The 22,550-nt window shown below is 51.8% G+C and overlaps 1 protein-coding gene across 1 annotated transcript; it reads right to left on the bottom strand.

The window, feature by feature from the left end:
- Nucleotides 1-396: 396 nt before the first annotated feature.
- Nucleotides 397-2,979, bottom strand: LOC122019192. The gene is made up of 3 exons (XM_042576693.1): nt 2,653-2,979; nt 2,049-2,488; nt 397-1,778 (listed from the first exon to the last, which is right to left on the bottom strand). The coding sequence occupies exons 1-3, from the start codon at nt 2,713-2,715 to the stop codon at nt 650-652; spliced, it is 1,632 nt and encodes a 543-aa protein (XP_042432627.1). The 5' UTR covers nt 2,716-2,979; the 3' UTR covers nt 397-649.
- Nucleotides 2,980-22,550: the final 19,571 nt, after the last annotated feature.

Raw genomic sequence — 22,550 nt, 5'->3', positions numbered from 1 at the left:
ATTTGGATGTGTCGTCATATTCGTGTACTGACGCTTCATGGATTCGTGTACTGACGCTTCATGGATTCATGCTCAGCAGCGGACTCCGCTGATGAAACAAAAAACAGTTGGCACAGTTCTGAGCAGAGCATTAGGGTGGTGGTGGTGGCGGCGACCGGAAGGACAAGAAATGATGCTCACTGTGTCAGGGGCAGCGGCAGCCGCTGCGGCAGCGCAGGCATCAGATGCTGGTAGTGGGCGCTGAAATAAAGCCTGGCTCTGAAGCAGCGTGGGAACCTCGTGGATGTCCTTGACAATTCCAACCATTTTGGCCCATTAGTTTCAAGGAAATCGATGTAACACGTACGTCGATATAATAACCGGAAACAGGAAGGTGAATCCAATGTGAAGTCTCAATTGAGGAACTGGAACAGGGATTATATTACTTGCAGTAGTCACTGACAAATAGGGCATATTATACATGAGAAAGCAGAGGATCGAAGAGGGAAAGAGAGAAATTTGGATATCAAAGAACAAATGTAGTAATTCAGAATTGCATAGCAGGACAAAATTTCACGTCCGTGCCTCGCTCGATTCCCCCAAACCCGGACTGTACATTCATATATAATATAGCAACAGAATTAACGAATTCCGATCGCCATCCGATTTATTAGCAACTCAATGCTTCGTACTTCACTGGAATCGACCTGTGCGACAGCATGCTGCCCACCACGGCCATGTCGCGGCAGAACACACCTTGAAATACCGACGCCTTCTCTGCCTTCGGTTTCTCTGCCGTCATCGCCGTCGACACTTGAATGGCGGTGGCGGCGGCGGCCGCAGCCTCCTTGGCCCTCTGTTTCTCCGTCACTTCCTCCGCCACCACCGCTGTCATGACGCTGGCGTACCCCTTTTGTAGCATGCGATAGAGAATCGACGCGGACATCCTCGCTTGGTCGCGGATTGAGTCGAAGTCCCGGTGGTCGTCTGCGAACTCTAACCGCTCGACAAATGCCACGGCCTTCTCTGGCTTGTGCTTCAGCGTCAGCAGCAGGTGCGCGCGGCCTAAGTCGGTGCGCGTACACCCACGTCGAACACCTAGCAGCGTGTAGTAATCGACGTTGTTGGCCTCCCCGGCAGCGATGCGGCCGCGGAGATGCTGAATGCGCGCGGTGAGCGCAGGGAGATTCGCGGGGATGTCACGGTAGCGGACGTCGTGGTGCGGCCTCCACCGGGGACCGGGAAGCTTTCGGTCGCGGATGATGGCTTCGTGGAGGAGCTTCAAGTGCTCGAGATCATGAAGGCAGTCCGTGAGCGCGCGCACTGCCTCGAAGAGGTCAGCGCGGACGCGGAGTGCCGAGATGGAAGAAGGATCGAGGGCGAGCGCGAGGTTGCAATCAGCAATGGCGTCCGCGAGACGACCAGCGGCCTTGTGAGCCGCAGCGCGGCCGATGAGGCAACCGGCTGCGAAGCTTCCAGGGAGGCCCCGGCGGCTGTCCAGAACCTTAGTGAAGTGGCGTATGGCCTCAGCGGGGAGACCGGCGTCGAGCGCTGCAACAGCGGCGGCGCGGCGCCGGAGGATCAGTTTGATGTGAGAGAGGAGCAAGGAGGCGGACTCCATCTCCGACGGCGGCAGAGCAGTAACCGCGACGCCGCTGTCGCCTCCGAAGCTATCGTCCGACCAGCACACGGACTCTCGCCGGAAAGCGGCGGAGGCGAGACGGCGGCCTGTTTGGAGGAGAACCATCGCGTTCTCCATCATCCCAAGGTGGCAACATGCCTGCCCGAGCACCAAATACCTGACGGAGAAGAGAACACAAGCGGCGAGACAAGAAAAGTCAGCGAGCCGGCCGATTCAGGAAAGTAAAACTTGAATTTCAAAAAAGCATAGAGACAGAGTCTTCATCTCCGAGTTGAAGAACCAAATTGTATTGATTGTTGTTGCCCTTTGGATCGATTATGGATGAATTATCTATAATTTAATAATGTTTCCACCGATTTATCGTATTCATTTTGAGCTTCTTCGCTTTAATCAATGTGAGGTACTTTGGGATGGGATGGGAACGTACCTCCACTGGCCTTCCCTGGCGGAGCTCTTGGACATGCCTGCCAACACACGGCGCTTGAGGTCGGAAACGGAGAAGCATCGGAACGAGTGGTCGCCGTCGGACCTCTCTCGGCCGGGGGATAGGAGATTGGCGCGCTCCCTGGTTAGCGGCGCGGAGGAAGCCATGGAGTGGTCGCCGGCGGCGCCGAGGGAGGAAGAGGTCGAATCGCCATCCCCTGATCCGTCGTCGGCCTTGTAGCTGGGGATGTAGTCCTGCAGCATGTCGGCCACCTCGCGGAAGCGACGGAGGAAGAGGAGGGAGCGGGCCTTGAGCTCGAGCGCGGCCTCCATGCGCGGGGAAAGGGCGAGGGCGGCGTCGAGGAGGCCTACCGCGGAGACTACGTTGGACTGCTCTTGCGTTGCGATGAGAGACCGGGCTTCCCTCAGGTACTTGTCGACCACCTAACCGCAGGGACAAGACAAAAGATTAGATTTTGATACACATTTCGCTGTAAAACAGGGGAAAACTCCATCAAGGTCCGATGAACACGAGAACACCGGAAAGTCCGCCATGAAAGGTGGTAGTACGGAAGTTCGGAGAGAAACGGGACAAGATCGAAACGCACCTTCTTGTTACTCAGCCACCATGGCTTCTTCTCCGAGGCGAGAGGAGGTGAGCTGGCTGCCATTGCAGCAGCACCTTCCCACCTCTTCCTCCCCCTCAAAGGTCTCGACTTTCCCTGCTCTGAGCCAGGAGTACTCGGGATGCTATGCGGTCGAGCTCAGAGCCAACAGATGGAGATTTAAATGCGAGGAACGGCGAGGCGGGGAAAAAATCGCAGCTTTGACTGCTCATCCTTTCCCTTTCAGTGAAAGCTTCGATCCTTCAATTTCCTCGCTGGCAAAGATGCTCTCACCCTTTCTTCTCCACTAGAGTGGAAGGAAATCCCATTAAAAAAATGGAAGGTATGCGGTAATCGCACCCTTCACGGGTTCGACTCCCGAAAAAAAGGCAAAAGAAGGGGTTAAAACCGGTGACCAGACCGCGACCTGGGCGGAGCAACTAACACTTTCCCCTCCTTGCCGTCCCCATATTGTACCCAAAACTCACGCGCTAACTGCCGATCCTGGCCGTTGGTCCAATTCTGACGTACGGCACAAAATCGAACCGGCGCGGCGTAATGAGCGGGGCAGTGTGGATGGGTCCGCTCGGCCTGCCGTAGTGGGTCCCGTTCCGGGGCCAGTCACGAGGCAGGTAACAGAGGTGAACCAGAGGGGAAAGCTTTCCTGTAGAAAATAAATGCTTATGTAGGAGCGTATTTAAGGAACGTGGCTCAATCCACAAGATTCCTGCTGCCACTTTTCTCTCTCTCTCTCTCTCTCGCTTTCTCTGTATTATTTTCTATTTTTGTTAGCGTCTTTGTATTCTGGCCCCTCGTATGCTTTCCATTTACACGTATGCGTACTCACTTTGGGGCGACTGATCGGATAAGATCAGATTTTGAAGGGAAACAAAAATGGAAAATAAAAACCACGATGGAAGATTGCAAGTAGGGAAAAGAATCGATGACGAGTAAAAGCCATTTTAAAGTTAATATTTTATTTTATTTTTTAACTTTTTAATATTAAATGTGGCTTAGAATTGCCAAATATAAACTTGAATATATTGGCACCAAATTATGACAATTGTCTTAGAAAGAAATTATCATAACATAACATATTTAGTAAACAATAATTACACGAGGCCTTCAATCTTGCCACGTCGACGTCGGCGGGTGGGACCGTTAGCTCGGGCCCACCCAAACCTAAAGGCTGCATGCATCCTAGTCATGCTGGTCGTGTTTAGGTCACTTCGTCTGTAAGCTACCGATTCGATGCGGCAACAGAGGCTGCTGCTCCAATTAATTCACCACAATTAAATTCTTTTTATTCTCATCAAAAGCAATACAATTTACCTCTAATATAATTACTAGTACGAATAATTTATAATCTCTAGTCTTCATTATTTGAGAGGATTCTGACAAGAACCGGTAGGGTGGGGGCATGCAGAATTCAAGTAAAGCTGAATCTCAGACTGTCAAATTAGACTAAAAGATTGTACCTCCACTGGCAGTCTCAATTATAGACGGACCTCATCTGCGTATATATCTTGCCGAGGACGTAGTGTGTAACCAAAGGAACTTCGCCGTTGGAGTTGGACTACACACAAATGAATTGTCTCTTGTCAGTAACTAATTATTGATTCTCGTTACTGTCTTTTCAAACACACCGCATGGCCTCGGATGCTAATGCTGATGAACCACATGAGCTGGACCCAGCAAGGATCATGCGATTCAATGAGAACTCGACACGCACCCGACCGAAAGAATCCTGCTGCCCGGCTGGCTCATGCATTTTGTCCGAACAAAAGGCCATGCATAATGAGGATGATTAAGAAAGGAAGTATAGCAGCTGGTTGAATGCCAACAAGTCCCGTCAGAAACCCAGTGAATGGAGGATGTGATTTCAGAGTACAAGGATTTACTTCCTATCAACCCTGAATTTCAACTCAATCATCTTTAAGTGGTAACCCTCCGTGATAGCAGCATCAGGACAAGCTCAAAACAGAGGTACGTGAAAACGGAGAGAGTTTTTTTTTTGGTCCTAAAGTGAGGAGAGGGAGGGCCCTCTCTCTGCTGGATCGAGGCACATGACACGTTATGGAATAAATGAAGCTCTGGCTGGTTGTGTGTGTCTGGTGGCGGCTGATAGTTAGTTTTGAGTGCTTGTTGAGGTGACTGAACTCACATTTGCGAGTGAGGAATGAGGAGGGCTGGCATTGTTTAGATAAGTAGGTCAACATGGTGTAGGTTCTATAGGTGGTGTCAGAGGCTTGAGTACGTCCTCTTTGTCACAAATGGGAAAACAAGGAAGGAGATGAGATCAGGACAAGAATAATAATGCTTGAATTCGATAACTTATCTAAGAATAGTGTGTAGTTTACTTATTTCGATGAATTGGTTAAAAATAATCAGAATTAAAAGTATTTTGTGTATTGTTCCTGGTTCATATTGGTCGTGGGCTTCACCATAAAACATAACAGCCCCATACTGATCCCAAACCCCAGAAGGTAAATAAGTTTTTCTATTATAATAATAATAATAATAATAATAATAATAATAATATATTAAAATTAAACTAAATGATGTATGTACCATCCAATCTAACTATCATCCATTAATATGGTAAAATTGAAAACTACTACAGTTATAATGGTTGACATGAATTCATCGTAAATATTATTAATGTTTAGGGTACATTTAGTTGAGAGTTATCTTTAATAATTTTAGTAATTCATCCAAGATTATTAACTAAAATTTTATTTGATTTAGATAATTCTCGAATAATATTTCATATCCGACATGTCAGTAAAAGGGACATACAAACTGAAATCAAAAAATTAATATTTTTTTTATTCCGAAATTAATGATTTTTTTAACAAAAATATCAGGTGAAAAACAAAAATAAAAAATAAAAAAACCTAAAAAAAAAGGAAAAATCATAAAAAATTTAAAAAACAAAAAAAAATTTAAAAAAAATACGTAAAAAAGAAAAAAGTTTAAAAAACACATAAAAAACGTAAAAACACCAAAAAAAAAAAAAGTAAAAGAAAATTAAAAGAAAAGAAAAAAAATTAAAAAACCATAAAAAAATTAAAAAATGGAAAAAATGAAAAAATAATATATAGGGTTGGTTTTGTAACGGAGAGTAATATACTAAAATATTAAATTAAGTTATTTATTAAAACCTTCAAATAAATAAATTTTTGTTGCATTACATACGTTGAACTAAACAACATTTGATTATATTTTATTCCCTATAACCTTGATTATGTGATTACCTGGTGATGCGGATGTAACAGAGGGCATAGGAGTAATTAAGGAATAAGGGAGTGGCATTTTGGACTTTTGAGATGGGGAGGGTTTTGGTTTTAAGGGGTGGCACTGTTCACCGACAGGGAATGTTTTTTGATGCTCTGGTTTTCCGCCGCCGCCGAGGTTTGGAGTTGTTCCCTCTACCTGGATCGTCGCTGACCGCGCCTTGACATCGCTCCTACTCAGCGTCCTCAGCACTGGCCATCTCTGGCTAGCGAGGCCACCTCCGCTTTCCCTCTCCGCCACCTTCTCCTCTCCTCTCGCCGACAGAAACATCCGGTCGTCGTTTCTCCTCTGTCGCACAGCCTCAACCATGTTGATATCAGCCGACGACTCAGACGCAGCTCCAGGCGCTCCTCCTCATATGTCGTGGCCTCTTCGCGCCATCGTCGCCGCTGGGAGCACATCATAGCCCCCTGGCCGGCTGCCTCCCGCGTTGCAGCCACATCCCCGCACTACAACCACCTCCATGTGTCATAGCCAGCGTGCACCACCACCCCCAACGGCCGCCGCCTCAACCTCCTACAGCCATCGCCGCTACCTCCTGCGGCCACCGCCGCCGCCTCGAGCAGCGGGTGCCGCCTCTAGCGGCCAGCACCGCTCGTACTATCTGTCTACATCGGCCTTCTAGTCGAGATGGGGTTCTAGCCATCGAGCCGATGTATTTCGCTATTCGCACCATTATTATGCTTGTGAGTTACTGGTATTATCCGGCCTGCGTGCCATGTGCCGACTTGCGAGCCGTTATCATATCCGGCTTACACATCGTCTTTTTGGATCTCTGCTGGACTGGATTCCATGTCGCCGCCCTCAAATCTGGGTCCTCAACTGACTCACATCCATCTACTCGTCAGGGTGCGACGACTCGATTAGCACTGCGATCAGCTCACTGATCCATCTGAGGGCGCCCCCCCCCCTCGGGCCAGGTACGTCACTGTACTCATCTTGTGGTTATTTAGTTATTCTACTATTGTTCGACTGCTTATATATTCGTGGGATTCGCCTCGAGTATCGGGGTACTAGCGACTGGGACAACCCAGTCGCTGGCTGCAGGTATTGTTGACTAGAGGACTTTTGATGACTTGGTCAACACAGAAGACAACTCACCATCTGGGTCATGGAGATACGGTCAACATCCCATCCATGTCACACTGATAATTCCGTCTTCCCATATTCCCGACAGGATCATATTGGCACCGTCTGTGGAAACTTCGTCTAATCTGGAACTTGAAGATGGACAACGTCGAAAAATTCTGTCATACTCATGACTTTGGTGGGTTTCGACGAACATATCATATTCTCCTCACTCCATGGGTATTTGGGAGTCGAGGAATTGAGTCAGGTCCTCTGTTGGACGACAAGTCAGTTTTTCCATTGTATTTTCTCTTTCGATCATAGGATCTACCATAGTTCTCCGGTCAAACACTCCCGTGCCAATAGGCCGGGCTTGTTTTATATTAGAGCCATAAGCTCAATGTTGAAGACTCCCGTGTCGATTGGCTGGATTTACATTATATTAGAGCCACAAGCTCGATGTTGAAGACTCCCGTGTCGATCGGTCGGGATTATATTATGTTAGAGCCACAGGCTCGATGTTGAAGACTTCCATGCGGATCGGCCAGGATTATATTATGTTAGAGCCGCGGGCTCAATGTCGAAGACTCTCGTGCCGATCGGCTGGGTTTACATTATATTAGAGCCACAAGCTCGACGTCGAAGACTCCTGTGCCAATCGGCCAGGATTATATTATGTTAGAACCACAGGCTTAATGTCGAAGACTCCCGTGCCGTGCCGATCGGCCGGGACTATATTATGTTAGAGTCGCGGGCTCAATGTCGAAGACTCCCGTGCCGATCAGTCGGGATTAAATTATGTTAGAGCCGCGGGCTTAATGTCGAAGACTCTTGTGCCATCGGCCGGGATTATATTATGTTAGAGTTGCGGGCTCAATGTCGAAGACTCTCGCGCCGATCGGCCGGGATTATATTATATTAGAGTCACGGGCTCAAAGTCAGAGACTCCCGCGCTGATCGGCCGGGTTTGGGTTATATTAGAGCCATAGGCTCTAGAAGTCGAGCGGCGACTATAAACCCATGTGAAAATCGTCGAGCGACGAAGTTAAACCCAGGTCTCCACCAACGGTCGAGCGGCGACCTTAAACCCGAGTCTTCATCAAATCGTCGAACGGAGACGTTAAACCTAGGTCTCCACCAACCGTCGAGCAGCGACGTTAAACCAACATCTCCACCAACCGTCGAGCGGCGACGTTAAACTCAGGTCTCCACCAACGGTCGAGCGGCGACCTTAAATCCGAGTCTTCATCATATCGTCGAGCGGCGACGTTAAACCCAGGTCTCAACCAACGGTCGAGCGGCGACCTTAAACCCAGGTCTCCACTATTGGATCACCTATCTCCCTTGTTCGGGGTCGAGCGGTCTTCACTGGTCCAGGACCAGCATATCAGATATTCTATCTCCCCCATTCGGGGTCGAACAGTCTTCACTGGTCTCGGACCAGCATATCATATTTCCTTATCTCCCCTGTTCGGGGTCGAGTGATCTTCGATGGTCTCGGACCAGCTCATCAGATCTCATAGCTCCCCCGTTCGGGGTCGAGCGGTCTTCATCTTCATTGGTCACGGACCTGCTCATTGGATCTCACATCTCCCCCGTTCGGGGTCGAGCCGTCTTCACTAGTCTCGGATTAGTATATCATATTTCCTTATCTCCCCCGTTCGAGGTCGAGTGATCTTCGATGGTCTCCGACCAGCTCATCGGATCTCATAGCTCCCCCGTTCGGGGTCGAGCGGTCTTTATCTTCATTGGTCATGGACAAGCTCATCGGATCTCACATCTCTCCCGTTCGGGGTCGAACGATCTTCACTGGTCTCAGACCAGTATATTATATTTCCTTATCTCTCCCGTTCGGGGTCGAGCTATCTCCAATGGTCGCAAACAAGAGTATCTCCATTGGTTTCGGGCTACAATATCTCATAGGCTCTACGTCCGCTCTGCTCACGACTTTTGCTTCCGTGCATCTTCGATTCCCGGGCTACACCTCCGTTCAGCTAACGAGCGACGCGCCCGCTCGGCTAACGACTTTTGCTTGTATGCGCTTTCGATTCATAGGCTATACTCCTGTTTAGTTCACAGGCGATACGCCCGCTCGGCTCACGACTTCCATTTCCGTGCACATGTGATTTTGCGGGCTATGCTTTCGCTCCGTTTTCGAGCTCCACTTCTGTCCGACATTGCCTCATCGCTCGTTCAGTATTCGCCCGGGTGCTCACTTGGCGATCGCCCGATAGCTTACGTGGCATCCACTTGGCACTATTTTTCACCGCTCGGTCGACACGCTTTTCTCACCACTCTGCCAAGCGCGCGTCATTCTGTCAGTACTTGCGAAGTCGTCCGACCAGTATCGCTCAACCGTCCGTACGACCACACACCTAAACTACTTGGTTGAGCGCTCGACATTCTCTCGATGGTGTCGTTAGCATCTTACGATCGACTGGCCGACACTTTCTCAATCACCCGCTCGGCATCGCCCGCTCATTCGCTCGGTCTGCTCAGCATCCCACGTGTCGCTCGGTCGACTATCATTTTACTCGTCGTTCGCTTAATGTTTTGTCGTTCGCTCGACATTGGTCTATCGACTTGGTCCGCTCGACACTGTTACCATCTCATGCGACACCATTACTATAGCGACTGCTCGCGTGGCATTATATGATGGGTTCAGCGATTTGACTCAGTTATCGAGAGTGATTCGGCCTTTATGATAGATTATCTAGTCAGTCGAACTCGTGCCTCCTTCGACTAGACTTGAGGGGGAGGCTTGTGATGCGGATGTAACAGAGGGCATATAAGTAATTAAGGAATAAGGGAGGGGCATTTTGGTCTTTTGAGATGGGGAGGGTTTTGGTTTTATGGGACGACACTGTTCACCGACAGGGGAGGTTTTTTGGTGCTCTAGTTTTCTGCCGCCGCCGAGCACAGAGGTTTGGAGCTGTTGCCTCTGCCCGGATCACCGCTGACCGTGCCTTGACGTCGATCCTACTCAGCGTCCTCAGCACCGGCCATCTTTGGCTAGCGAGGCCACCTCCGCTTTCCCTCTCCGTTGCCTTCTCCTCTCTCCCTCTCCTCTCCTCTCGCCAGCAGAAACATCTGGTCGTCGTTTCTGTTGGTGTTGCAAGGTTGCAAACATAGTCTCACATTGAAAACACATGGGAAAGATCATGGGTTTATAAAGAGAAAGATATCTCCATTGGTATGAGACATTTTGGGAAGAGCCCAAGAGCAAAGCCATGAGAGTCTGGGCCCAAAGTGGACAATATCATACCATTGTGGAGATATCTAAATTCTTTTCAATCCTATAATTGGTATCAGAGCCCGGACTGCCAAAAGATTTAATCGCCGACTGTGCACAAGAGCTATGGTATGATTGAGTCATATGGGTACAATATTGACCTCGAACAAAGAAAGTGGGGGCTCCTATGTTCGAATCAAAAGGACCAGACACCAGGAAGGAAGTCCTAGTTGCGGCTAGGCAAGGAAGTCCTAGTAGGTCGGGTGGACCGAGAGGCAGGAAGACCTGGTGGGTCGAGGATCGGACATGGGAAGTCTGTGGTCCTTTGTTTGAGGGGGGGATTGTTGGTGTTGCAAGGTTGCAAACATAGTCTCACATTGAAAACACATGGGAAAGATCATGAGTTTATAAAGAGAAAGATATCTTCATTGGTATGAGGCCTGATCCTGTCCGAACTAGAAATCAACAGACGCTGGGCACGTGGCGCTCCCTGGCTCGATGATGTAGATCTCCACCTGGTGGCGCGATGCTCCGGCTAACCTGCACAGAAGTCGAGCCGGGAAGGGGGTTCCCGGCGACGACCCTCCGACGCTCAAGTCAGGTAAACTACGATGAATAAGGTGGCTCCCAAAGTCTCAGAGTACGTACCCAGAATCCTCCGTCGGTGAAACCTGAAGTTATTTATATAGAGCTGTGAAAGGTTTGGGCACGCGTGCCAAGGTGCATAAGTATCCTCTGTCTTATCCTAGGTATGCAGCTGTCAGAAAGCTTACCTGTCCTTTCCTAGGTACGCGGCTGTCAGAAAGTTTACCTGACCCATATCGATACAGTCAAAGCATGCCCTCGATGGGACAGCAGAATCCCCTGTCACAAGATTTGGAGCATGGCTCACACGTGAAACCTACAGGTTGTCAAAGAAAGAAATCCTCTGGCCTTTTCCCTTGCTCCAAACTTGTAGTCCGAGCGGAGAGGTACCTAAACATCCGACCGGACATCCGCAGTGGTTTACTTGTGCTTTGTGGAGACTAACAGACAGGGGTGCTTTATGACTGTGGTCGGTCAAAAGGTCAGCTCGGTCCATGACCTTTTTAACTGCGTCGGAACCCCGATTTGACAGGGTGCCTCCCAACTATAAGTGCGAGCCGGCCGGACCCCTCCGGGTACTCGATTCCATCGGCCAGCCGGCAGTCCAATCGGACCGGCCGTCTACGGCCGTCCGTCCGGTCGGACCACACTCTCCTCTGGGTGGGCGGCTGTTCCGGTGACTTCCACTTGGCGTTGACTTTGCAAGAGGGGGGAGCCCACTCTTACTACCGAATCACTTGCCTTCCCTTCAAGTCTAGTCGAAGGAGGCGCATAGTCCGACTGACTGGACTGTGAGTCTAGCCGAACGGCTCCTCCATGCTAATACTCTCCGCCCGGTCAGCGGCAGAGATATCCTTGAATGAATCAATGATGGCTTTCGCCGGATCTCCTCACGTTCTGCGCCAATCTTCGACATCAATGTCGATCATACCTTCATTAAATGCTCCGAATGATTGACTGCCACGTGGAGCAATGCCATCAGAGTACTGAGGCGGTTGCATGATATTTTGATGTGACCGAAGCAATTCGAAATAAACGGCTAGATGTATGCATTGATTCCCGTGACCTGGATCCGACGGTGGAGGCCGACCGGCCCTCACCCTATAAATCCTTCGTTTCCTTCTCGCCTTCACACGCCTCCGTTACCTCTACTGTTGCTCTCTGCGCTGTGGAGCTCCGGCGATCTTGTTGCTGCCTTCTGACGCTCTCCGGCGCCTTTCCTCGATTCATCCCCCCTCAGTAAGGTTTTAGATCTCTCCTCCTTCCTTTCCGGTATCTAATTCGCATTTCTTCCCCTAGCTCCAGTCTTTGAAATTCCATTCCTTCGTCTTTGGAACTTCCTTTTTTGATTTCTCCTGTCCGGATCATGGCCAGTTCCTCTCATCTCGAAGAACAATCCCTAGGCCCATGGTATACTACCATGCGATCCCGTTTCGAACAACGGGATTTTGATATATTGGCTGACAATTTCGAAATCCCCGAGGATATCAAAGTTCGCCTGGCTGGTCCTGCCGCTCGGCCACACAGACCGCCGCGTGGTGGTTTCTGTGTCTTTCGCGATCAATTTACCGCCGGTCTGCGGTTCCCCGTACATCCTTTCATAGCAGACGTCTGCAATTATTTTGGCGTGCCGCTCGGAAGTTTAGTACCCAATACCTTCCGTCTCCTCTGTGGCGTTGTCGTTTTATTTAAGATTCACAACATTCCCCTCCGACCGGAGGTCTTCTTTTATTTTTATTATCCTAAGCAAGCCGAGCCGGGCACCTTTATGTTCCAAGCCCGGCCCGGTTTGGTCTTCTTCAATAAACTACCCACTTCCAATAAACATTGGAAGGACTATTATTTCTATATCCGCATGCCCAGTCAGCCAAACTTTCCGACCCAGTGGCAAGTCAGTCTACCTCCTCCTCCTGAGTTGAAGAAATTCAAGACCCGACCGGATTATCTTCACGCCGCAAATGTACTAGCCGGTCTGCGGCTCGACATCAACAAACTTCTTCACGAGGGAGTGATGTACATTTTTGGGCTGAGTCCTATACGGACCCCACTTCCGACCGGCTTCGGTAAGAATTTTGCTTTGGCACTTGCTTTAATTGCTAACTGATTTCTTCTTCTCTCCATGCAGCTGACATCGTCATGGACTCGGTGATGGCCGGCGTTCTGAAGAGGAAGGCAGCGGCGCTGGAAGCGCTGGGTATTCAGCCGGTCGGTTCTCACGAAGGAGAGAGCGGCACTCAGGCTGAATCGGCCGCTCAGGCCTCTCAACAACAGGCGACCAGCGGAGCTACTCCCTCCAGGGAACCAACGGCTCCCGAGGAAGGGTCCGTTCGGGAGGAGGAACAGCCACTGCAAAAGAGGCGCCGGGTGGAGACTCCGCTGCGCTCGGCTACCTCCGCGGTCCAACCCTCCGACGGAAGCCATTTCGTCCGACCGGACGCCTCTGATCGGGACGAGCCGGAAGCCCCCATTGAGGCTATTCCAATCAGCACCCTCCCCCCGCTCGCCGCTCAGTCCAACGTTCGACCATCCATTCGCACCGGTCGGGCGATCCCTGGTCACGGCCGCACAATACGGGTAACTCTTCATCTTCCAACTGAAGAGTTGCTACCAGAAGCCGACCGGCCCACCGTGCCCGAGCACACCATTACTTTGAAAGGGCCCCTTGCCGAGATGTGGGCCGACGCTCGGGCGCGCGTGGCAATGATCCCCCTACGGAACTTAGCCGACAGCCACATGCAAGCGGCTACGGGGGTAAGTTTGTTGTTTTTTTCAAGTTTTGCCTAAATATTTCAACTCGGCTTTTAACAACTGGGTCTTCTTGCTTCAGAGATGGGTGGAAGAGATAGCAGTTTCCAGCCGCCTGGCTATGGCGGACGAGGAGATAAGACAACTGCGGGCGGCAGGCGGTCCGAGCGGCTCCCAAGGCCCTTCCTACTCCGAGCTGCAAAAAGAGCTGAAGAAAACTCAAACTCTGCTGGCTGCTGAGCAGAAGAAAACAGCTGACCAGGCCCACGCCCTAGCCGAGTCCGAGCGACAGGTCAAGTCGCTTGACACAAAGATAACTCTGGCCACCACTCGGAAGAACACAGCCATCTCCGATCTGGAGAAGAAAAATGTGGAGGCCCGGGGCCTGGAGTTGAAGATAAAGGAGCTGACGGAGCAGCTCGATCGGGAGAAGGCAGGCCGCTCGGCCGATGCAGAGAAGATTGAACGTCTGAATGAGGCCCTCACAAGCTCCCAGGCAACCTTCAAAGAATACCAAGATGCCGAGCCGAGCCGAGTCGCCGCTCTCCGACAAAGCCACATCCGATCGCCCGAGTTCTCGGAGAAAATTTGCGAGCGGATGTACTCGGCTTTCGACTTGGCCATTACGGCCACTATGACCTATCTGAAGTCGAAGGGCCTTCTTCCGGAGTCCACCAATATTCCGGCCGGTGATCAAGTGGAGCTTCTGAGCAACATTCCGAGGGACCTCTACGACTACATCGAGTAATTCTTGTAATTTTGCCGCTCGGCTGAACATGAACCTTTTTGTATTAGGCCACTCGGCCTAAGGTTTTAATTTTAATGAAATGCTTTCCTTTCGTGTACTCTATCTTTTGACACTGTTCCCTTGCTAACACTTGTACTGTCCGCTCGTCTTCTATCACATCATACCTTGGGCATTCGGGGTGCATTCTTGCCAAGTGTTTTCCCCCAGCTCTTCCGTTCGGCCGAATATCATTCTGTGCTACTAGCCAGAATCGCTCGTTATAAGCCGATCCGAACCTTTTATACCTCGAGTCCGAGCGGAAATTAGCGTCGGTCTGACTCGGCGGAGAATACGGATAATTGCAGTGTCGACGATATTCTGCTCGGATTATTTATAGACGCCGGCTCGTCTCTCGATTTTTAACGACGGAGCTCGTCGGTTCGTCCGCTCGGATTATTTATAGACGCCGGCTCGTCTCTCGATTTTTAACGACGGAGCTCGTCGGCGCGGATATTTATAGCGGACGGTGCTCTCGATTTTAACGCGGCTCGTCGGTTTGTCCTTCGGATTATTTATAGGCAGCGGCTCGTCTCGATTTTAACGGCGGAGCTCATCGCGGATATTTATAGCCGGACGCGGCTCTCGATCTTTAGCGGGCTCGTCGGTTTGTCCACTCGGATTATTTATAGACGCCGGCTCGTCTCTCGATTTTTAACGATGGAGCTCGTCGGCGCGGATATTTATAGCCGGACGGCGCGGCTCTCGATCTTTAACGACGGAGCTCGTCGGTTTGTCCGCTCGGATTATTTATAGACGCCGACTCGTCTCGATTTTTAACGACGGAGCTCGTCGGAGCGGATATTTATAGCCGGACGGCGCGACTCTCGATTTTTCAGCGGGCTCGTCGGTTTGTCCTTCGGATTATTTATAGGCGGCTCGTCTCGATTTTAACAGCGAGCTCGTCGGCGTGGATATTTATAGCCGGACGGCTCTCGATCTTTAACGCAGCGGGCTCGTCGGTTTGTCCTTCGGATTATTTATAGGCAGGCTCGTCTCGATTTTTAACGACGGAGCTCGTCGGCGCGGATATTTATAGCCGGACGGCGCGGCTCTCGATCTTTAACGACGGAGCTCGTCGGTTTGTCCGCTCGGATTATTTATAGACGCCGGCTCGTCTCTCGATTTTTAACGACGGAGCTCGTCGGCGCGGATATTTATAGCCGGACGGCGCGGCTCTCGATCTTTAACGACGGAGCTCGTCGGCGCGGATATTTATAGCCGGACGGCGCGGCTCTCGATCTTTAACGACGGAGCTCATCGGCGCGGATATTTATAGCCGGTCGGCGCGGCTCTACGGTTTAACGTCTGGGCTAGACGACCTTTAAGGCTAATTCCTTACCAGGTCGAGCGACCTTGGCCTTCCTTTCAGCAGAGGATACCCTGTGCTTTCATCTTTCTACTTCCTGCATCGCAAGTACATAGGCGACCAAAAAGTATATAAGTTTATACTTAGCGCACCTTTCACCCAACTTGGAGAACGTATTCCTGGCCGAACGGCTCAGGGTCTACTTCGTCGGGCATTTTGGCTCGAATAATTTGCCTCCGTCCGAACGGCACGGGGCCTTCGTTCCTCGAGCGCTTGGCTCGACCCATTTACCTCCGGCCGAGCGGCGCGGGGCCTTCGTTCCTCGATGATAATGCCTTATATTCGCTCTTTTGACTTTTCATTTCTGCATTTCCAGTAATCAATCGAAAAATGTACACAGGATGATTTACATAGGCACACCTTTCACCCCGCCCGGTAAGGCTGGAGGTGGTTCGCGCTCCACGGCCTGTCTAGCTGCCTACCGTCCTCATCCTCCAAATAATACGCGCCCGAGCGGAGCTTTTCGATGATTTTGAAGGGACCTGCCCACGGAGCCTCAAGCTTGCCGACGTCGCCGACCGGCTTGACTTTCTTCCAGACCAGGTCGCCTACCTGGAATGATCTGGGAATGACGCGTCGGTTGTAGTTTTGCTTCATTCGTTGACGATAGGACATCAGCCGAACGGATGCCTTTGCACGCTCTTCGTCGACCAAATCCAGCTCCATGTTTCTCCGCTCGGCGTTGCCTTCATCATAACACTGGATCCGCGCGGACTCGACGCCGACCTCGACCGGAACGACGGCCTCACCGCCGTATACCAAATGGAACGGCGTGACTCCTGTCCCTTCTTTTGACGTCGTTCGGATGGCCCATAAAACGCCCGGCACTTCATCCGGCCAACTTCCTCCCACGTGGTCGAGCCGAGCGCGCAGAATTCCGATTGGCTTGACCGTTGCTCTGGGGGTAAGCCACAGACGTGAAGTGTTGCTCGATGCCGTAGCTTTTGCACCAATCTTCCAGCACCTTCCCTGTGAATTGCCGCCCGTTGTCGGAAACCAATCGGCGAGGGATACCGAACCTACCGATGATATGTTGCCAGATGAATTTCTTGACCATCTGCTCGGTGATCCTGGCTAGTGGCTCGGCCTCCACCCACTTGGAGAAATAATCGACCGCCACTAGCAAAAATTTCCTCTGCCCGGTCGCCATAGGAAATGGACCCACGATATCCATTCCCCATTGATCGAACGAACATGAGACGGTTGATGCCTTCATCTCCTCTGCCGGTCGGTGGGAGACATTGCGATACCTCTGGCATGAAAGGCAAGTAGATACTGTCCGAGCGGCGTCTGTTTGTAAGGTCGGCCAAAAGTATCCAGCTAGCAAAATCTTCTTGGCTAGTGATCGTCCGCCCGGATGTCCTCCACACGATCCTTGATGTACCTCTTGGAGGATGTAAGCCGAGTCTTCCGAGCTCACACACTTCAACAGCGGGCGAGAGAAAGCCTTCTTGTAGAGCTGATCGCCGATGAGTGTGAACCGACCGGCCCTCCTCCTGAGCAGCTGGGCTTCATCCCGACCGACCGATGTGGCTCCCGAGCGGAGGAACTCTATGATGGGTGTCCTCCAGTCGCTTGGAAATGTGAGGCCTTCCATTCGGTCGACGTGCGCCACCAGCAGTACTTTTTCAATTGGTTGCTGCTTGGCGACCGGCGTTATAGAACTTGCTAGTTTGGCTAACTCATCGGCAGCCTGGTTCTCCGTTCGGGGAATCTTTAGAATAAGGACCTCTCGGAAAGTAGCTTTGAGTTTTTCAAAGGCTTCAGCGTAGAGCTTAAGCCGAACGCTGTTGATTTCAAAGGTACCAGAAAGTTGCTGAGCGGCCAACTGTGAATCCGAATAGAGTGTCACCCGACCGGCTCCCACATGCCGGGCTGCCTGTAATCCGGCTATGAGGGCCTCATACTCTGCTTCATTGTTGGTGGCTTTGTAGTCCAGCCGGACGGATAGGTGCATCTTTTCTTCTTGAGGTGAGATCACCAATATTCCAATCCCACTTCCGAGTCGAGTGGAAGACCCATCCACATATATCCTCCACAGAGCTTCCGGCTCTGGCCTCTGCACTTCGGTCACAAAATCAGCCAAGGATTGCGCTTTGATTGCCGAGCGAGGCTGGTATTGGATGTCAAATTCACTTAGTTCTGTCGTCCACTTGATGAGCCGTCCGGACGCTTCTGGATTCAACAGCACTCTTCCTAGTGGACTGTTTGTCCGGACGATGATGGTGTGAGCCAAGAAATATGGTCGAAGGCGCCGAGCGGCTAGAATCAAAGCAAAGGCCAACTTCTCGAGCCCGGTGTAACGAGATTCAGCATCTTTTAAAATGTGGCTTAGAAAATACACCGGCTGCTCTTCGCCGCTCGCCCTCACAAGTGCCGAGCCTACAGCATGCTCAGTTGACGACAGATACAGATAAAGTGACTCACCCCCGATCGGCTTGGCAAGTATAGGCAGAGAATTCAGATATGTTTTCAATTCTTCGAACGCTCGGTCACATTCCTCATCCCACTGGAACCTGGTAGCCTTGCGCAGGATCTTGAAGAATGGTAGGCTCCGGTCGGCGGTTTTGGAGATGAATCTGGACAAAGCAGTTATCCGACCGGTTAACCGTTGCACTTCCCTCGTATTTCTGGGAGGCGGCATGTCTTGCAGAGCTTTCACCTTGCTAGGATTGGCTTCAATTCCCCGCTCGGTCACTATATATCCCAAGAAACGCCCCCCTTTTGCTCCGAACAAGCATTTCTGGGGATTTAGCTTGACTCCATATCTGCGTAGCGTTTGAAAGGTTTCTTCCATGTCCTTGAAGAGATCGGCCGCTCGGAAGGATTTGATAAGAATGTCGTCCACATAAACTTCCAGATTCCGCCCGATCTGCTCCCTGAACACTTTGTTCATCAAGCGTTGATAGGTGGCCCCGGCATTCTTCAATCCGAACGGCATCACATTGTAGCAATATGTGCCGTCGGCAGTCACGAAGCTAACCTTTTCCTGATCTTCACGGGCGAGCGGTACTTGGTGATAGCCCTGGTAGGCGTCGAGCATGCAAATTAATTCACAGCCGGCCGTAGAGTCCACCAGCTGATCTATCCGGGGCAGAGGATAAAAGTCTTTGGGGCATGCTTTGTTTAAGTCCCGAAAGTCGATGCAAACTCTCCACTTGCCGCCCGGCTTGGAGACCAATACCACGTTGGCCAGCCAGCTCGGGAACTGCACCTCGCGTATGTGGCCGGCCTCCAGAAGTTTCTCTACTTCCGCTCGGATGATGGCATTCTGCTCGGCACTGAAATCTCTTTTCCTCTGCTTCACTGGCCGAGCGTCTGGTCGGACATGCAACTCATGCTGCGCTAGGCTCGGCGAAATTCCGGGCAACTCATGTGTCGTCCAGACGAAGACATCATGATTTCGTTGGAGGCATTGGATCAGCTTCTCCTTCTGTTCTTCCTCCAGATCAGAGGCGATAAAAGTCGTGGCCTCCGATCGGGTCGGATGGATCTGAACTTCCTCCTTTTCATCATAAATTAAAGCAGGAGGTTTCTCGGTTATGGCGTGTACCTCGATTCGGGGCGCCTTCTGAGCGGAACAAGCTTCTGCTCGGATCATCTCTATATAGCACCGCCGAGCTGCTAGCTGATCTCCCCGCACTTCTCCTACTTTGTCCTCCACGGGGAACTTTATCTTCTGGTGGAAGGTTGAGACAACCGCTCGGAATTCGCCGAGCGCCGGTCGTAGGACGAGGAGAGTCGACCACCACGAAGTTTATTGTCTGGTCCTCTGGCGGCTCCTCTCCGTGAGGTAGCCGGTAGGATCTGTCCGATGAACTTGTAAACCCGTAGGCGGGGTCGTCATGGCAAGAACTCGGCTCGATCAATTTGCAGTGATCGAACGCCTTCTTGAATATGATGTTGACCGAGCTCCTGTGTCAACAAATATCGATGAATGGTGTAATTTGCTATTACCGCTTTAATGAGCAGGCGTCGTCGTGGGACACTTCTACTCCTTCTAAGTCCCGGTCCGAAAGTGATTTCGGTCCAGCCCGCTCTTGGCTACACCGCGTGGATCTGCAGCTGCCGGACGCCCGCCTTTCTGGCTCGGTTGGAGTCTCCTCCGGTCGGCCCACCAGCAATAACGTTGATCTCACCCCGGGAAGTATTGCTCCTGTTTTCCTCCTCCCGAGTGGACGGTCGGGACCGTTCTCTGGACGCCCGGCGATTCTCCTGTCTTGGGGATCGGTGCCGATCGGGCATCTGGTGATGTCGCCTCTCGGTGCGGGTCCGGTCAACTTCATGAGCCCTTTGTCTCATGGGAGGCGACCGCCGTTCGGCTTTCCTGGGAACGGGATCAGCCACGAAGGGAAGACTTCGACAATCCCTCGTGTTGTGCGTATCCGACTGGTGGATGGAGCAGAACATAGGGGTCCACCTCTTCTTTGGCTTGAGCCGAGCGGCAGCCACTTCTTGTACGTGCGATCTGGCGTGGGGGGGGGTCGAATCGCTTCGGCCCTCGGTCCTCTGGGTGGCTGCTGAGCGGCGTTCTGTTTCCGCTCGGCATGAACAGGTGCGCGCTCGGTTGGAGTTTCCTTTTTCCGAGCGGCTTGCGCTTCTTCCACGTTTATGTATTCGTTGGCCCGATGTAGAATGTGATCGTAATCTCGGGGCGGCTTTCGGATGAGCGACCGGAAGAAGTCCCCATCCACAAGGCCTTGCGTGAAGGCGTTCATCATCGTCTCCGATGTGGCCGTTGGGATATCCATCGCCACTTGGTTGAATCGCTGGATGTAAGCTCGAAGCGATTCTCTCGGCTCTTGCTTGATGGCAAACAAGCTGACACTTGTCTTCTGATAACGCCGACTGCTGGCGAAGTGGTGGAGGAAGGCCGTTCGGAAGTCCTTGAAGCTAGTGATGGATCCGTCCGGTAGCCTCCGGAACCACCGTTGAGCAGATCCCGAGAGAGTGGTAAGAAAGACTCGGCACTTTACTCCATCGGTGTATTGATGGAGCGTGGCTGTGTTATCAAACTTACCCAGATGATCATCCGGGTCCGTTGTTCCATTGTACTCGCCGATCGTCGGAGGCACGTAGTGCTTGGGTAGAGGGTCTCGTAAAATAGCCTCCGAGAATTGGCGATTGATTCGCTCGGGAGATGAGTCCGCCCGGGGAGCTTTTCCTTTTCTGTCACCCCGCCTTGGAATTTCGTCTGAAGAAGAGCCTCTATCTCTTCGAGCTGGTGCGGCTTCAGGGGTGCGAAATAAGGCCCGATGGAATGCGATGGTGGCTGGAGGTGCTTCCGCTCGGCCACCGGACGCAGATGTTGCTTGTTGCTCTGGCCGTTCGGCTGATATTTTTTGTCTTTGCTCCACGAGTTTGGCAGCCCTCATCTCGACCAGAGCTTCGAGTTCTTCTGTTGAAAGCGCCACCGTGTGTTGTCGTCCAGCCTCGTCCATTGCTCTTGTTCGAATGCAGGTGCGTTCCCACAGACGGCGCCAATTTGATCCTGTCCGAACCAGAAATCAACAGACGCTGGGCACGTGGCGCTCCCTGGCTCGATGATGTAGATCTCCACCTGGTGGCGCGATGCTCCGGCTAACCTGCACAGAAGTCGAGCCGGGAAGGGGGTTCCCGGCGACGACCCTCCGACGCTCAAGTCAGGTAAACTACGATGAATAAGGTGGCTCCCAAAGTCTCAGAGTACGTACCCAGAATCCTCCGTCGGTGAAACCTGAAGTTCTTTATATAGAGCTGTGAAAGGTTTGGGCACGCGTGCCAAGGTGCATAAGTGTCCTCTGTCTTATCCTAGGTATGCGGCTGTCAGAAAGCTTACCTGTCCTTTCCTAGGTACGCGGCTGTCAGAAAGTTTACCTGACCCATATCGATACAGTCAAAGCATGCCCTCGATGGGACAGCAGAATCCCCTGTCACAAGATTTGGAGCATGGCTCACACGTGAAACCTACAGGTTGTCAAAGAAAGAAATCCTCTGGCCTTTTCCCTTGCTCCAAACTTGTAGTCCGAGCGGAGAGGTACCTAAACATCCGACCGGACATCCGCAGTGGTTTACTTGTGCTTTGTGGAGACTAACAGACAGGGGTGCTTTATGACTGTGGTCGGTCAAAAGGTCAGCTCGGTCCATGACCTTTTTAACTGCGTCGGAACCCCGATTTGACAGGGTGCCTCCCAACTATAAGTGCGAGCCGGCCGGACCCCTCCGGGTACTCGATTCCATCGGCCGGCCGGATGTCCAATCGGACCGACCGTCTACGGCCGTCCGTCCGGTCGGACCACACTCTCCTCTGGGTGGGCGGCTGTTCCGGTGACTTCCACTTGGCGTTGACTTTGCAAGAGGGGGGGGGCCCACTCTTACTACCGGATCAAGGCCTTTTGGGAAGAGCCTAAGAGCAAAACCATGAGGGTCTGGGGCCAAAGTGGACAATATCATACCATTGTGGAGATATCTAAATTCTTTTTGATCCTACAGTTTCTCCTTTGTCGCACAGCCTCAACCATGATGATATCAGCTGACGACTCCGACGCTGCTCTAGGTGCTCCTCCTCATATGTCGTGGCCTCTTCGCACCACTCTGACGCCGCTCCAGGCGCTCCTCCTCGTATGTCATGGCCTCTTTGCGCCATCACCTCAGCCCCCTGGTCGGCTGCCTCCCCGTGTTGCAGCCACATCTGACATCCCCACGCTGCAGCCGCCTCCATACGCCGTAGCCAGCGGGCTCCGCCGTCGACGTGCGTCGCCACCCCCAACGGGCGCCGCCTCAGCCTCCTGCAGCCATCGTTACCGCCTCCTGCAGCCGCCGCCGCCGCCTCCAGCAGTGGG

Source organism: Zingiber officinale, chromosome 1A, assembly GCF_018446385.1.
Source record: "Zingiber officinale cultivar Zhangliang chromosome 1A, Zo_v1.1, whole genome shotgun sequence".
In the NCBI taxonomy this organism is placed as follows: Eukaryota; Viridiplantae; Streptophyta; class Magnoliopsida; order Zingiberales; family Zingiberaceae; genus Zingiber; species Zingiber officinale.
The sequence above is the reverse complement of the archived record's forward strand: the minus strand, read 5'-3'. Positions and strand labels throughout refer to the sequence as shown.